At 33.9% G+C, this 17,066-nt stretch overlaps 1 protein-coding gene across 1 annotated transcript; it reads left to right on the top strand.

Moving 5' to 3' along the window:
* Positions 1-1,707: 1,707 nt before the first annotated feature.
* On the top strand, positions 1,708-16,439 carry LOC146906328 (elongation factor G-2, mitochondrial-like). Its single transcript, XM_085730031.1, has 20 exons — positions 1,708-2,179; positions 4,790-5,011; positions 5,599-5,720; positions 5,808-5,958; positions 7,296-7,367; positions 8,035-8,130; positions 8,923-9,011; positions 9,131-9,197; positions 10,221-10,259; positions 10,498-10,558; positions 11,947-12,056; positions 12,157-12,231; positions 12,317-12,385; positions 12,900-13,021; positions 13,855-13,980; positions 14,120-14,240; positions 14,365-14,465; positions 14,553-14,613; positions 15,894-15,947; positions 16,040-16,439. The coding sequence occupies exons 1-20, from the start codon at positions 1,772-1,774 to the stop codon at positions 16,142-16,144; spliced, it is 2,271 nt and encodes a 756-aa protein (XP_085586157.1). The 5' UTR covers positions 1,708-1,771; the 3' UTR covers positions 16,145-16,439.
* Positions 16,440-17,066: the final 627 nt, after the last annotated feature.

Here is a 17,066-nt window from a genome sequence, read left to right as displayed (position 1 = left end):
AAGAAGACAAATTTATAGTTTTATTTTGAGTCAAAATTGGTTTTATCTCTCACACACACTTCTTTCCACTCATTCCCTCATTATTGAATCAATTTGCGAAAAACTCTCTCTCTCTCTCTCTCTCTCTCTCTCTCTCTCTCTCTCTCTCTCTCTCTCTCTCTCTCTCCCTCCCTCCCTCCCTCTCCCCCCCACAACTTCTTTGGATTAAACATTTTTTTAATAACACTTCTTGTAATTGGAGATCTAGTTTGACAGTGTGCTATAGGATAATTATATAATTGGTTTAGTTCAGGGATCTTGGTGGAGCATTAAGGATCCACAGGAAAGGAGGTACTTTCAACCTCCAAAGAAAATTGTGGGGGGTTGTTTCTTAAACAATCAAGGTTGAAGGGGATCAAAGTGAGGTCATAGGAAAAAAGAATTCTTTGGTAAGAAGATTCAAGGATTGCAAGTTGACTTGAGGTTCGAACACCTTGGGATCATCTAATTTCAAGAGAGCTTGAAGATTGAATACCTTGAAGTGATTACTTAGTGTAAAAGATTTATGATCGGTTGATTTGTAAATTCAATGAGCCTTTGTGATTGACTCTGTAAAATTCATCATTCTAGTGGAAGACCATAGAGATTTTCTCTATGAAGAGAAGACGTACCCCATAGCGAGAACGATTGGTGGAACCTTTATAAATAGCAATTTTTTTCCCCCTTCTCTTTATTTTTTGCAATATAATTTGATATATGTTAGTTAACCAGGTTAGATGAATCGATAAAAGTTAGGTGATTGAGAAAAATTTGTAACCTTAAATCGATTCTTCATTTGCTTCTCATTATTGATAACACCTCTTCAATTGATTCATCATATATCAAATAGTTTAGTTTTTTTTTATCTTTATTTCTTAGGTTTAGTCTTGGTTTGATTTTATGCTAGGTTTTGTAATTTGATTGTATATTAAAGTTTGATTGATTAATAAGAATTCAATTGTGAATTGCTTGTTCAAAGTTGATTTGAGTTATTAGCTAGCTTAGTTTAATTGAAATAATTGTGTAAATTCAAATATTCAAATTCGTTCTAGATAAATTCGCTTTCAAAACACATTTTCGATAAAAAAAGTTAAGAGGGAATCTATTCACCTCCTTTAGATTCACTTCGTATACGTCATATCGATCAACAAATGACATCAAGTGTCTCGTCTCATTGGTCACAGTTTAACCACCAAAAGAGTTGATATGACGAGCAAAGATCCTAACTGGACGTACGATAGAACTCCTATTTTTAATAACGTCAATCATGACTATTCAAATAAATGCATGAGTGTGCATATCCAATCGGTTGATATAAATATTTAGATGCCATTGTCAAAGTTTCAACCGCAAATAAATGTTGATCATTAAAACCTTATCAACATAATTTGATCAAGAGAAATGTTAACAACACACATTTTTTCAACACATTCTTTTTGATTGGTTAAAATTCACATGGATCCCACCAAATTTATATGAAATCTACATGATTTTATGGAACCCATGTGAATTTTAACCAAAAAGAATGTATTGAAAAATGTATGTTAAAATGTGTGTTGTTATCATTTATCTTGATAAAAAAACTTACACGGGTTGCGGTACAGGACGACTCATTTATAAAACCCGATCCAAACTGTGTTTAAACCCGACCGTTTAACATTTCATCGTTTCCCTGTGACTTCAGGGTTTAACCTTCCATTTCACCAAAACTCTCTTCAAACCCAAAACCCCCAAACTTCACTTCATCACCACCATGACACTGGCACGCTACTCCAAATCCTCCGCCCAACGCCTCCTCTACGCCCTTACCTCCACCACCACAACCACCACCGGTGCTCCATCCCTCCTCGCCGCCACCTCCCACCTCCGCCACTTCTCATCCGGCAACCTCGCGCGAGCAAAAGCAGCCACAACCGACAAAGAACCATGGTGGAAGGAATCAATGGAAATGATCCGGAACATAGGGATCTCGGCGCATATTGATTCCGGTAAGACGACGTTGACGGAGCGAGTTTTGTTTTATACTGGAAGAATTCATGAGATTCATGAGGTTAGAGGAAAAGATGGAGTTGGTGCGAAGATGGATTCTATGGATTTGGAGAGAGAGAAAGGGATTACTATTAAATCTGCTGCTACTTGTTGTAATTGGAAAGATTATACGGTACTACGTTCATTCTTGCTTTGTGATTAACTAGTTTGTGTTTGTTTTGATGAATTCTAGTTGAAATTTGAAGGGATTTTGATTCTGTTTGGTAAAGAATAGCAAGTATAAGATAGCTTACAGCTGATAACTGATAAGATAGCTTACAAAAGATAACTGATAAGCTAGCTTATAACGGATAGCTGGCTAATTGAATTGATAGTGTTTGATAAAATTAACAGTTAAACTATGGTAAAGAATAACAAATAACTGATAAGTTAGCTTATAATGGATAGTTGATAAGCTAGCTAGCTGATTGAATTTAGAGTGTTTGGTAAAATTAGTGGTTGAACTAGCTTATGCATATGAAATGACATAAAAAGATAAAATTAATTAATATTTTTTTTTTCTGATGAAGGATAAAGGGTAAAATTGAGATAAAAAACGATAAGCTATAAGCTACTTGAATTAGTTCATCAAAACATGCTATAAGCTAGTAAGAATATGCTATAAGCTCATGAAAAGTAAGGGTTAGATCCTTTTTAGTCAAATGAGCTTATAAGTTATAAGAAATAAGCTATAAGTTCATACATGTGGCTTGCCAAATTGACCCTTAGGATCCTTTGATTTAGGCTCGATTTTGCTAATAATAGCGGATAACTTATAAGCTAGTTTATAGTGCATAACTGATACGCTAGCTAATTGAATCTGTAGCGTTGGTAAAATTACCAGTTGAACTAGCTTATATAAATTAGTTTCAAAAATACCCTATCTTCTTTTTGTACTTTGTTCATACTTGCTTTGTAACTAACTATCTTATGTTTGTTTTGCTGAATTCTAGTGAATAAACCGTACATTTAGTCCCTAAACCATCACACTCTCTTGAATATAGTGTGTGTTTGGTTTGGTTCAACAGTGACCCAATTTGATTTTGAGTTAATTGATTCTAGCTAAAAATGAGTTGAAGGTAAAGTATATTTCCATAAAAGTGGGTTGAACCAAACATTTAAATGTAAAAATGAATTTTAGAATAGAAAGCTCTAATTTCAAGCTGTATAGAGTAACCAAACAGGTCAAAATCAATTCTACACTTCTAGAATCAATTTTGGCTGCTTCAAAGTGGAACCAAACATACACTTAGTACATAAACTATCTAAATATAACAAGTAGAGTCCCTAAAGTGTATAAAATCTGTCAATTTGATCCTTATTTTTAAGATATTAAAGACTAAATTGTTGAAATTTCAAATACTTTAGGGACTAAATTGATGAATTTCCTATGCTTTAAGGGTTCTTCTTATATTTATGGGAAAACAACATTTTTTGTCCCAAGAAGTGTAACTTGCTGTCACATTTTCTCTTTTATTTGTAAGTTTGGACCTTAATTTTGTTTTGGTGGTCAATTTAGTCCAAAAAATCACTATCGAAAGAGGAACTAGAGGTGTTTTTGCAATTCCGATACATTTAGGGACTATAGTGACAGAGCCTCAAACATTTGGGGACCAAAATGGCTTTTTTCCTATATTTATATAGTTTAGGGACTAGATTGGAGAGATTGTGATAGTTTAATCAATTCTAGGTGAATCTAATTGAAGTAGAGTGAGTAAATTTTGAAAACTTGTACGCAATTGTGGTGTCTAATCATTGCAAGAGCCATATGAGTGACTAAACTCTCCCTCAATAATTTGAAGTTTTATGCTTCTGCATTTTTAGATATGAATTGAACTTGAAACTACAAAGGCGGGGTATATGAGTGCTCTTTTGTTACTACTATTATTATTACTATTACTGTTACTATTGTCAATCTCAATGATAATTGTAAAAGAATAAAAAAGAATAAAGTGATTAAAGTAGTAGTGAGTGAGTCTTTTTGGAGCATGGATTTGGATAAATGACTTAATTAATTGTTTACACAATATGTGTTTGTCTTATAGGAGATTATAACTAAGCTATTTCACGATCAAAGAGAGACATATCAATTAACACTTATCTTTTCGAAGCATGGATTTGGATAAACGGCTTAATTAAGCGCTTACACGATAAGCATTTATCTTATAGGAAATTGTAAATAAGCTATTTCTGCAATCGAAGAGGTACATATCAACTAACACCTATCTTTTACGAGATTATGAAATAAGCTGAAAATAGTTTATGGACAAATCTATTTTATCAGTTCTTCCCACACACCCAAAAGTACTCTTACTTCATAAAGTTAAGACTATTGAGCTCTTTGAAATTTTTCCGTTGGTTTTCAAAATATAGGGTAATAGGGATTGAGAATTGAATGTCAAGTAATTAATTTTCCCTTGTTTTTGGGAGGAATTTGTGATTGGAGTGCTGTTCTGTTATCTTAGTCAGTGTAAGTTAATTTTGGTGATTAATCGTCGTCATAGAGGAAGGATAGCCGTTGAAGATATTTTCTGTTTTTTAGTTTTAGTTATGCATAATTGAAATGGGGAAATTATATAAAGACTACTTATTTTTCCTGTTTACAGTATCCACTGGAAGTTACAATTTTATTTATCAATACTGGAAGTTACAACTTATATTAATGTATTCTTCAAACTGCTTCTGATAATGTCTTTTCCTTGTGGTTATTTACATTGAACTTCTGCAAAATGTTTCGTTGCAGATCAACATAATTGACACACCTGGTCACGTTGATTTCACCATTGAGGTCGAGAGGGCTTTGCGTGTCCTTGATGGTGCCATTCTTGTTTTTTGTAGTGTTGGTGGGGTGCAAAGTCAGTCCATTACTGTTGACCGGCAAATGAAAAGATATGAGGTTCCAAGACTTGCATTTATCAACAAGCTTGATCGAATGGGAGCAGATCCGTGGAAAGTTTTAAATCAGGTGTGTGAGATTTATGGGGGTCAGCTAAGATAATAGGTTTTATAGTTATATTCCCATTTACACAAATTTCGTTAACTTGAAAAGAGATGTCCATTGGCATTTATGGAGGTCAGCTATACAATTTGTTTTATGACATGACAACTTCTACTATTTATTTATTTATTTGTTTATTTATTACGACCTCCATCCTAAATATAGGACCCCTTTGAGTAAATCGTGTTAATTAAAAAAGTTGTGGTATTAATTTGTTGACAATTTGTATTGTTTTACAAATTTACCCTGCGTGAGAGTGAATTAGATAATGTTTTCATTAGAGTATTTTTTTGTTGTTGAAGGAATCAGGGTATTTATTATAGATTGCAGAAAAGGTTGTAATATAATTAGGGCTATATTGGTAATAAATAATAAGTGCAGTTGAAAATTTGAAAGCGGTCTTATATAGAGGGGCAAGACAAAAACTGAAGAGGGTTCTATATTTAGGAAGATAGTAATGATTAACTTTGTTTTTTTTTAAAAAAAATTCATTCACATCCTTTTTTTCGAATTGAAAGTTTTCCATTTTGAGACCAATTTGTTTTGTTTTTCAGGCGAGATCTAAGCTTCGGCATCATAGTGCTGCGATTCAAGTTCCAATAGGTTTGGAAGAAGGTTTTAAGGGACTTGTTGATCTTGTGAAGTTAAAGGCCTATTATTTTGATGGTCCCAATGGGTCTGTTTTCAAAATTCTACATTATTTTCTCCGAAGATTACGTCTTTGTTATATTTCTTCAGCTTACTCAAGTGTTTCTTATGGCAGAGAAAAACTTACCATTAAAGAAGTGCCTTCAGATATGGAAGCCTTGGTGGCAGAAAAAAGACATGAGCTAATAGAAACTGTGTCAGAGGTTGATGATATACTTGCTGAAGCGTTTCTTAGTGATGAGCCCATTTCAGATGTTGACCTTGAGGTGAGTGGGTAGCAGTCTTTTTGTCCTGAGTTTTGCATGCCAATTATTTGTTTTATGGGAAATGCATCATACTATCCTACTTCTAACAATTAGTTTCTTGGCCCGTTCTCTGAATGAATGTGCCGTGGACCTTATGGTTTGAGCACTCTAGCTGTGCATAGAAAAAAATGCTATAGACGTGTCACAGTGTCAGATTGTAATGGTCTCATTATTTTAACAGAAAATATATTCACACAGTTCGTATTTTCCACCGATTCACCAATCTGCATAGGAAACTGCTCATGTGCATGGTTTTGTCTGAAAATTTTAAGAACACATAAGTCGATGTTGTGTAATTTTGACCAAAAAAGGGCATGTAATAGAAAGCATCAGGTGCTTTCCGCCTATCTTGGTCCCTGGTAGGAATATCCTTGGCTTGCTTGTTTGATGAGGTGTGATCATTATGGTTCTCCTTACATTTCATACCACGACTCTACAGCAGCAGGCCAAAAGGAGTAATTGGCTGCACCTACCAATTTTTCACGTGATCAAGGACATAATGGTCAAACTGACATAGAAAGTGCACTAGAGGTAGAGCTAGTGGTATGGTAGGCATGATAGTTTTGGTGCAGATTAAGGCTCAGGAAGCTGGGGTGATGCTCTTGAAGGTTTTGATCTGAAAAGTGTGCGTGAACAATATGTATCAGATCGAGATGGATATTCTGGTTGGCCCAGGAACAATGAGGTGAGCTGGGAAAAGAATGAGAGGATAGCTGACGGGGTTGCGAGAATATCTGGTGGAAGAATGTGCTCATATCCACTGTCACGTGGAAGAATGTACAGAATGTGGAATACACATGTGTGAGTTTGTGTTGACACTAGAGGTCTCTGTTGGTTGAGATTGGGATAGTTGGCGACTTCCGTTATTGATTTGGCGGGTCATCAGCCAGTGGGATGCAGCCGTTTGCATGGCCCCTCCCGGTGATAGAGCACCTAAACTGGTGAAGCACTATGGTGTGATGGATTATTAAGCCACCGATGCCATTTATAATTAGGAAATGGTTTGAGGCAAAATTGTATCTAATCGGTCCATATTATAATAAATATAAATATTTACGTTATATTATTAACTAGAAGAGGAATAATCTCCTATGTTGAGCTTTTAATTGAACTAATCATCTATCTATAAGTCAGTAACAACTAATAATTCTGATTGTACTTGTGCTTAAGTCTAACATAAATTTTATTAGTTTCTAATCTAATGATAAATGAAAATCACTTTTTAGGCCTCCACCTGCAGTACCTCTCCACATATATTTTAATTTAGTTTATAATTTCCGGTTATTTTGTTTGTGTAGGGAGCCATTCGTAGGGCTACCGTGGCGCGAAAATTTATACCGGTATTCATGGGTAGTGCTTTCAAAAACAAGGTAGTCATTTAACTCACCTTCTGTTCGTAACTTCACATATACATTCATGCTGCATAGCGCTGCCTTTGTTCCTCCCATTTGGCAAAGTATGCATAGTATTCCATTAATTTTGACTTAATGATATGGTAGTATGATTATGATGCAATATAGTCCGGATTTGAAATTGGTTCCATTTGTAATATTCTTATGTGCAGTATTTCTGGGATACATCATAGTTGCTATGTGTATGCATCCATGAACAACGTGCATGTCTTTCCTTTTTCACTTCTTCTTTGATCCCTGATCTATCTCTCTTTTGAAAGTTGGACACATTTTTCCTATGTTTCAGAAATTATCTAATGGATTATTGTTTGGTTCATTTCATTTTCTTATGTGATATTGTTTCTATTGTCTGAAAATTCTTCTTGCCTTCTTAATCTGATTCTATCAACTGTGTTAATTATGAATCTTTTCATCACCATTTCATCTAGCTGGCATCTTTACTCTAACCCGAAGTTTCAATTCCCCTCCCCATAATATTATTTCACATGCATGCATACACACATCGGCATGCCCAACCACATTTTTCTATATCATCCAAACTTGCACATTCTAGATACCATGCATACTGTTCAATTGTGTGAATCACTACTTCTCTAATATATATGATCTTCCTCTACTGTTACAGGGGATACAACCACTTCTGGATGGTGTACTTAGTTATTTGCCATGCCCAATTGAAGTTAATAATTATGCCCTTGACCAATCTAAGAAGGAGGAGAAGGTACCTGATTCATAGAAAGTTTGTTCCTGTTTTACATTGATATTGTTTTGCTTTCGTGATTATTGTAAACTTCAAATTGAATTTTAAGGCAAATTTTTTGAATCATGAATTATAGGATCCTCTATTAAAATTATACAAATTGTTTTGAATGTTTGTTCTTCATAAATAAAAATACCAGTAGTAAACGTTATACTGCATCTAGGCGGTATTGTATGTCACTTTGCCAGAAAAGCAATGGAACCCCAAAGTTCAAATTAACATTTAATATAATCAAGATTTAAATTTTGGTAATAATTAATCACTACATATTAAACAAAATGTTAAATCTGAAAGGTTTAGGTCCCATCTTCCTAATAAAATTATTTTTCAAATAGAAAATTAAGGTTTATGCTTTGAGGATATTTTGTATTCAAAAGTTAAGGCAACAAGGTGGCTACCATTATACAAGCTTGGGATGAGTTTCTCAGCTGCCCTTGCTATTATTGCTTTTGAAAATGGGAAAATACCAAGTATAAAGTAAGTCTTGCATTCACAATCTCACGTTGACAACCCACATGGGCTTTAGGCTAGCTGATTATTTTTCCTTGGAGACAAAATTTCTGCAATAAAATCATATGATTATGGAAATTGTCTTGGGTTGTATGCTGCATACTCATGATCTAGAGAGATTACAATCGTAATAAATTGTGATATGCATGTGTTTCAGATACTGTTGTTGCCTTGCTATATATATTTTTTTTATACAAACAAAAGAGAAGTTACTGGTTATTGTAATAATCTTTACTTGTCTAGGTTGAGCTGCCTGGAAATCCTGATGGGCCCCTTGTAGCATTGGCTTTCAAGTTGGAGGAAAGTAAGTTTGGTCAGCTAACATATTTAAGGTACTTCTCACCTTTGGAGATGGTTAATTCCATTTATCGTATGTATATAGATATTTCAAATTTGCGGTAATCTTTCAGTACATTGCACATAAGCTAATGGATTGATTATTTGGTTGAAGAATTTATGAGGGCGTCATTCGGAAGGGTGATTTCATTATTAATGTTAACACTGGCAAAAAGAACAAGGTAAGTTTAAGGTCTTTCAGTGCTTCAGTTTGATTGCATTATTCTAGTTCGTATGTATGTATTTCCTTTACAGGATAGAGCTATAACTCAATTACTGATTTATTTTTTGAGTTTTTTTACTGTCAAAAACCATCTATAATATTGTTTGATCCAACTTTACAGTTTGTTTTTCTACAATAATTTAGTCCCATACATGAAATTTCTACTAGTTCATCATGGATTCAAATCTTCAAGTTTAAGTGAATGGATTCAAGTTCTGTTATGAACCCACATACAAGAATTGAAGAATAATATGAAATATAAAGAAAATGAATCTTTTGCTTCTGAATGAAATCTGAAGATAAAATGGGGACACTTGAAACATATCTACATTGGGGGAATATCAAGTTGGCTAGTTTGAGTATGAAGGGTTACACAATTATTTGGTTCAACCTAGTAAGTGATAAAGGATGATCTAACACAGGCAAAATTTAAACAACCTATGATTCAGAAACATTCTTGAGGGAATCTTGAATTAAATCGATAAAATTGGGGATATATCGAGCTATTTTATTTGGTTTCCCTTTTTCTTCTAAACTAATGGACACTAGCACTATGGAGGTGTTTTACCTTTCTGTCCTAACAAATTCTTCCAAGCTACTGTTCTAATAGCACTATGGACGACCTTTTAGATTTAGAAGCTTATCATCCTACATAAATGCTATCTCTAACTAGACATATCCTCCTGCATGTACTCATAGTCTCATATGAGGATGTTTTTTGAGTTGTCATTTTGTACCTTTTCTTCTTCGTCTTGAACTTTTTTTGTTTATAGAAGGCAAGTGAACATGAAAATTTAAAACAGTACAACAAGTACTGGAACTAGTTTTAGTTTTAATTAGTTCGATGTGAAGCTTGCTACATAATATATAAACAACTAAATGCAGTGCTATTCCCAAGTAAGATCATTGCCATGTCCCGTCTTTTTGCATGACATTTAGAGACTAATAATTTGCGGTTGAAGCTTTTGTTTTGCCAATGCAGGTTCCTCGCTTGGGTCGGATGCATTCTAATGAGATGGAGGTTTGTGTTTAGACTCTAATGATGATTTTCCTATAAAAATGAATGCCTCTGGAAACTGCAAATATTTTTAATTAGGGAATTAGAGTTATAAGTAGGTCATAGGATGTTACTTTCGGTGAAGGGAAAACTTGTAGGGTTTTGTCTCTCTTCTAAATTCATTCTGAAGATTTTTAATATTCAGCTATTCTCTGTCATTTCTGTGAAACTTCTAATTGAATTGAACATTTTTCCTCTATAGGAAATTGATGAGGCTCATGCTGGCCAAATAGTTGCTGTATTTGGTGTTGATTGTGCATCAGGTTATTCTTTTCACATTGCTTGGGCATATGTGCATTTCTAAAATTCTATATTTCTCTTTTTGTCATTTTTTGGCTGATTAGATGTTGGCCTAGAATCTTTTGGTGGTGGTTTAGAGTTTTTTTAAATGTGGCATTCTTGGAGGATAAATTTAAGTTCAGGGGTTGAAAAAGAAAACCGAAAAAATACAACAGCTCTACTTCAAAAAATAAAGAGCAAAGCATGTTATGAATTCACATTTCCTTTAACTGCTCTGTTGCAGTCCTGAATTCCCATATAGTCACAAACACAGTTAAATCTCATGTGACATGTAAATGAAAGATGTTCTTAAAATATAGGCATTTCAATTCAAAGTCATAAATGCAATTAATTTCAATCTCATGTTTCTTCAAAAAAAGAAATTCAATCTCATGTGACAATTCAATCTTGGTTGTACTCCAAATACTAAAGACCAAGGCGGGTTATGAATACAATAATACTTATGACTCTTCTGCTTGTCAGAAATAATCATTCACATTGCCTTTAACAACTGCAAGCAGAGCTCCAGTACTGAAGGCCTATAAAGTCATAAACACAATTTAACTCATGCGACATGTAAAGGAAGAATTTCCTTAGGCATTCCTCTCCAACAAATATGCAAGAGAACCCTATAAACTGCATACTGAAACGAAGTTCTCTTATTCTTACTGTGGACATCTGCGTCACTGTTCAATAACTGACGAGAAACCGAGATAAGGTGAAAGTTTGCATGAGAATATTGGAGAGAGAATACTTTGGAACTGAATTTGCAACTGCATTCTCTGTCAATGTTTATTGGTTACAGGGTATATATAGTTAGATATAACTTGTCCCTGATTAGCACTACCTTAATTGACAGCTTTTAATTTAGAGATCTATCAAAAATGTGTGCTCAACAAAGAGCCTAACACAAGTAAGTCAGATTGAAGGACAATCAAATTTGATATAAATAAATATTTCAAAGTTGTCTGGTGCTAAAGTTTAGTATTTAGGATGATTAATACATGCATTAGTAGTACTAATAATATAAGTTCTGTGTAGTTCTATCTGGGTTATAGTTTACACTGCCTCTGTCCTTTATTATTGACCCACTTACAAATTTCACGGACATCAAGAAGAAAACAATTTATAGCAATAAATTTTTAAAAATAGTTATTATTTTTAATAATTACCCCTACAATTAATGATTTCAGAAGAGAGAGAAAACAAATTTCGTTTCCTAATTGTAAATTAAGCAGAGGTATTTTTGTAAAGAAATTCTCAATGTAGGTGGAAGTTTGTAAAGGGTCTTATGTCAAAAGAGGGTTTTATAATTAGGGACAAAGACACTATATTATACTGGCTATAATATTTTTTTTTTCTTGGTCATCAGGAGATACTTTTACTGATGGGTCTGTTAAATACACAATGACTTCAATGAGTGTTCCTGAGCCCGTGATGTCATTGGCTGTACAGCCAGTCTCAAAAGATTCTGGAGGGCAAGTGAGTAATGTCTTTTTGTGTACATGCCAACCCTGCTGTCCCGGCTTCAAAAGTTGTATATTGTACAACTAAATTGATTTTCTCCATGTGTTGCTTATAGTTTTCAAAAGCTTTGAACCGTTTCCAAAGAGAGGATCCTACTTTCCGTGTTGGCTTGGACCCAGAGAGTGGGCAGGTTGTACTTTTTCCTTTAATATCTTCCTCATTTAATTGACAAAATTATTGTTTTTATGATGACATTAACATCCTTTGGAGTGTAGACAATTATTTCTGGAATGGGAGAACTGCACTTAGATATCTATGTTGAACGCATTAGAAGGGAGTACAAGGTACCCTTTTTACTCAACTTGTATTTTTTTTCCCTATGTTGTTGATTCATGCCAAATGTTTACCTCGGAAGTTTCATTCTGTTAGAACTGGTATCAATATTTGAATAAAGTAGGATAAGAGAAGAATTTATAGGATAATTCCTCTGTAGAATTGTTTCAAAATAGATATAGATTTATTATAGCAATCACACACCAGAACATAAATGAAAGTCTAGAGAGATAACGATAGTAAAGTAATAAATTTATGTCCTTCCAAGAAATGTGAGAGTCTTGGTCTCTCCCTTCCGAGAATGATAGACCTTGATCTCTCCCTCCCAATAACCAATCAATAATTTCCCCCTTCACTCTTCCCTTGTCTTTCCCTATTTATTTCTAAACATAAACACACCATAATTGGACAATTAGTAATAAAACGTAACTGCTCCAATAACTGTTAAAGTTATTTCTTATCTTGTAGTATTGTATTTTGTTTGGTACAGTGTCTTAACAAATTTTTATATCTTTACCTGTTAAGGTTGATGCTACAGTTGGAAAGCCCCGTGTAAACTTCAGAGAAACTGTTACTCAACGTGCTGATTTTGATTATTTACATAAGAAGCAATCCGGAGGGCAAGGACAATATGGACGGGTCATTGGGTATGTATAGATTAGTCATTCTTATTTTATTAGTATAAAATTTAGTGTTTAATTCTAGTGATCAATTTCACAAAAATTCAATGGAAGTGTCCACAGTCTTGCTGATAGGAAGTGTTTTCCTGAAAAAATTATACACAATGATGGAAACTTTAAAAGGAGTTTGAGATAAAATGAGTATATAAGATTTTAGAAGATGACAAATATCTTATAATATCTTGAAATATTTAATTATCTGATAGGATCAATTTCTTATCTTGTAACGTGTCTTTCCGTGTTTTTATACAATTAAGAACTTACTTTTGGAAATCAGCTAGTTTCTTGAACACACAAATTTGGCTTTCTCAGATTTATCATATCATATGTTAAGATTCTTTGGGCCGACACTAGCAAAAAAAAGAAATTATTCATCCCTATAGTTTATTGATTTACAAAAGAAAAAGGGTACGTAAGAGAGAATACTCTCCTCACACTGGATTTCCAGTCAAATCTATTAGTTTGCAAAAAATCCCTAAGGCATGAATAGAAATCTTTTTAGACTTCCTGATTGTACAAAGGCCTAAGGATGCCAGATAGAAAACTACCCTAACAACCTAACTAACTAACTAACTAAATTACCTTACATAACTAATTCTTATTTTTCCTCCTTAAGTTTGAACTTCTTCCTGTGGTAGATTTGCCGAGGTCTGGTTCTTGATTTCTTAACAACGTTCCTAACATCATATATGTTATCTTGTGCTGTAAATTATTATTACCATTCATTTGATAGAAAAGCTAGTTGTGATACTACATCTTCTATTTATTGATGGCATATATTTTATTCAACATGATCGCAGGTATATTGAACCACTCCCTGCTGGGTCAGAAACTAAGTTTGAATTTGAAAACATGCTTGTTGGTCAAGCTATTCCATCAAATTTTTTCGCTGCAATTGAGAAAGGTTTTATAGAAGCTGCCAACTCGTGAGTGAAATTTTACTAGTTGCTTAATTTTGCTATGTAGATTCTACGTATATTTGTTTTTTCAATTTTTGTGTGCAAGTATGATTGAACTTATATTTTTCGTATGGCAAACTGTAACCTGATATTGCTCTTCACACAGCGGTTCCTTAATTGGACATCCCGTTGAAAATCTCCGAGTTGTCTTGACAGATGGTGCTGCTCATGCTGTTGATTCCAGTGAGCTTGCCTTTAAGATGGCTTCTATCTATGCTTTTAGACAGGTTATTGTTTTCCTTCACCATCTATATTTAATGTATTGCATTGTACATACTGTAGTCGTCTATTTGATTCCTTCACATAGATATGACCTCATTCTTTGACAATTTGTGCTGTCTTTTGTAACAGTGTTACGCTGCTTCCAGACCAACTATATTAGAACCTGTTATGCTTGTTGAGCTGAAAGTACCAAATGAATTTCAGGGAGCTGTTGCTGGTGACCTCAACAAGTGAGGATTCTTTACCTATTTTCTAGATATTATTTATTTCTGGTAAATTTTTAGAATTTTCTGACATACTTTTATTACACATGAAAGGAGAAAGGGTATGATTGTTGGCAATGATCAGGACGGAGATGACTCTGTCATTATAGCTCATGTAAGTACCTAACAGGTCTCTTAAAACATTTTACCTATTATTGAAGTTAGTTCCCATGGTTTTTGTCTTTGGCTGTATAAAATTACTCCCTCTGTTCCTAATTAAAAGACCTTTTATAAAAAAAATTCTACCCCTTATCAATACCAATTTATCTTTAAATATATCTATACACAAAGGGGTAATTTAGTAATAATCATATACATTTGAGACAAATTTATTACTCCAATGACTTTTCTTAATACCCGTGATTTTTGTTATAAGGTTCTAGGGACGGAGGGAGTAATTAGTTATGATTTGATGATGGTTTGAAACATGTACATGCATCTGTGTTGGACTCTAACGTACAGTTACCATTCATCCTGGGCTAATTAACATATTGTTTAAGAAGTATAGATACACATGTTTGGTTCAACATTTTAGAGGGGAGGGGTGTAAATCACTACTCTCCACTGTCTCCCTTCCAATATGTTTGGAGGAGAGATGATGCAATGACTAAAATATGCCTAAATAAAATGTAATGTTGGAAGCCTTAGTCACCTTCATAGTGGGCCCACCTTGTGCTTCTATCAACCGCAGCCTACAAAACGTTCATTGCGTTGGGTATGACAAGGGGTGTTGACATCTCACATCGGCTAGAGATGTGGCAAAAATAGTTCTTGTAAGGCTTAAGAAATCCTCATCTCTAGAACTAGCTTATGTAGTTGAGTTATACCATCCTCTTCTTTGCGGCTAGTTTATGTAATTGAGTTGGGCGTAACCCAAATTCTAAGACAGAATTAACATATATCCTTTATTAATTATTGGGCCTCCCGTATCGTTCCATGCTTCAAGTGTTCAGTGTAGGGCATCCCTAGAGCTAGCTTTCAAGGTTGATTTGCCGCTGGTCCGAAATCTAAGATTTAAGACAAAAGGTTAGGTGTAGAAAAACTAAATTGGTTTTGAATTCCCTCCCCTCTCCTTGTGGAACCAAACAAGGAGTTATTCCCTTCCCCTCATTTGTACACCAACACTGCATTAGGAAATGGCTTTACGTTCTTGATGTGATGCTGCTGGATGCCAACGGGCAACTAGTTGTATGTTTTTTGGCAGAATTGGGTTGAGGTGCAGTTATGCGAAATATAATGGTGGTGGAAAATTGTTATTGGGAAAGATTGAAATTTACTGGTTTATTGTGATTCTCACTTGTTTATTTCAAAGATTGATGTAGGTTTTGCTTTTATCCTTAATTTTTTTGGCCCATTTGACATGACTAATTTAGCTGCTGCTGTGAATCATTTCAGGTCCCTCTTAACAATATGTTTGGGTACTCTACAGCTCTTCGTTCGATGACACAGGTGAATATCCTGCCACCCATGAGTATTTCATGTCTTGATCGAAACTTATTTAGTTTTTGATTTCGCGCTGTTTTTTCTTCTAATAACTGCAGGGAAAGGGTGAATTTACAATGGAATATAAGGAACATTCACCTGTTTCTCATGATGTACAGACCCAATTGGTAAACGCATACAAGGGCAATAAGGCGCCTGAATGATGACTTTGTTAGTATACGGTCCTATATTTTTTGGGAGTAATTTATCTAGGAAAAAGATTTGTGACAATAATAGGGATATAGATTTGGTTCATTTTTTAGGGTCAGCCAAATTTTGAAAGCAAATAAGAAGGTGCTATAATTGTACGATTGAGTAATATTATAGATTTTTCCCTTAAAAAAAGTAATATTATAGATGAAATAATTGCTAAGTGCCTAAGTAATCTGGCTTCTGTAAGATGCAAGTTATGTAACTTTAATTACAATTATTCAATTTCAAGTTTTCGAAGATTCATAATCTCAGGAATCACTTGGTCTGGTTTCTTTGGAAACTAGAACATCATTTTTTGATTATAGTAGTGTTATTTTCACTCTTAAATATTATTGGTCTAATATATATATATATATATATATATATATATATATATATAGACACACAATCTATGGAACCTTTTCGTTCCAAATTTTGTGGATCCAATGAATGAGTTTGATTTTGTAATCTCACGTATTAGATGTCTAAAATATCAAAATAAAATTGTCTATCAAATATCGTATAAAATAAAAAATTATTCAATACCATAAAAATTTGTCATGTATTGTTATGTCCTGTGATGTCCTTTATTGTTCTGCTAGTATTTACTGTTTTGCAGATCAAATGCACCGTAAGAGCTGTCTCGTTTATAAAAAAAATCTATAAAAGTTATCAATAAATGCTTGTTGAAATCAGGAGCACCTTCATGTAACCTCCTAATATGCGATAATTTAGTCTCGAAAAATTTAGGTCCACTAATATTTAGTCTCGAAAAATTTAGGTCCACTAATATATGAATGGATTGGTAGGTCCACTAATATATGAATGGATTGGAAAGGTCCACTAACATATGAATGGATTGGAATGACCCCTGATTGGCACCACGAATTTTTA

Source organism: Medicago sativa, chromosome 7 (assembly GCF_051527215.1).
Source record: "Medicago sativa cultivar Bolivia chromosome 7, Bolivia_mono, whole genome shotgun sequence".
NCBI lineage: Eukaryota > Viridiplantae > Streptophyta > Magnoliopsida > Fabales > Fabaceae > Medicago > Medicago sativa.
The sequence above is the reverse complement of the archived record's forward strand: the minus strand, read 5'-3'. Positions and strand labels throughout refer to the sequence as shown.

Coding starts and splice junctions, on each gene's coding strand:
- LOC146906328 (XM_085730031.1), top strand. CDS start 1,772: ATGACACTGGCACGCTACTCCAAATCCTCCGCCCAACGCCTCCTCTAC. Junction 12,057..12,156: donor CAAAAGATTCTGGAGGGCAA/GTGAGTAATGTC, acceptor TGTTGCTTATAG/TTTTCAAAAGCTTTGAACCG. Junction 14,241..14,364: donor CTATCTATGCTTTTAGACAG/GTTATTGTTTTC, acceptor CTTTTGTAACAG/TGTTACGCTGCTTCCAGACC.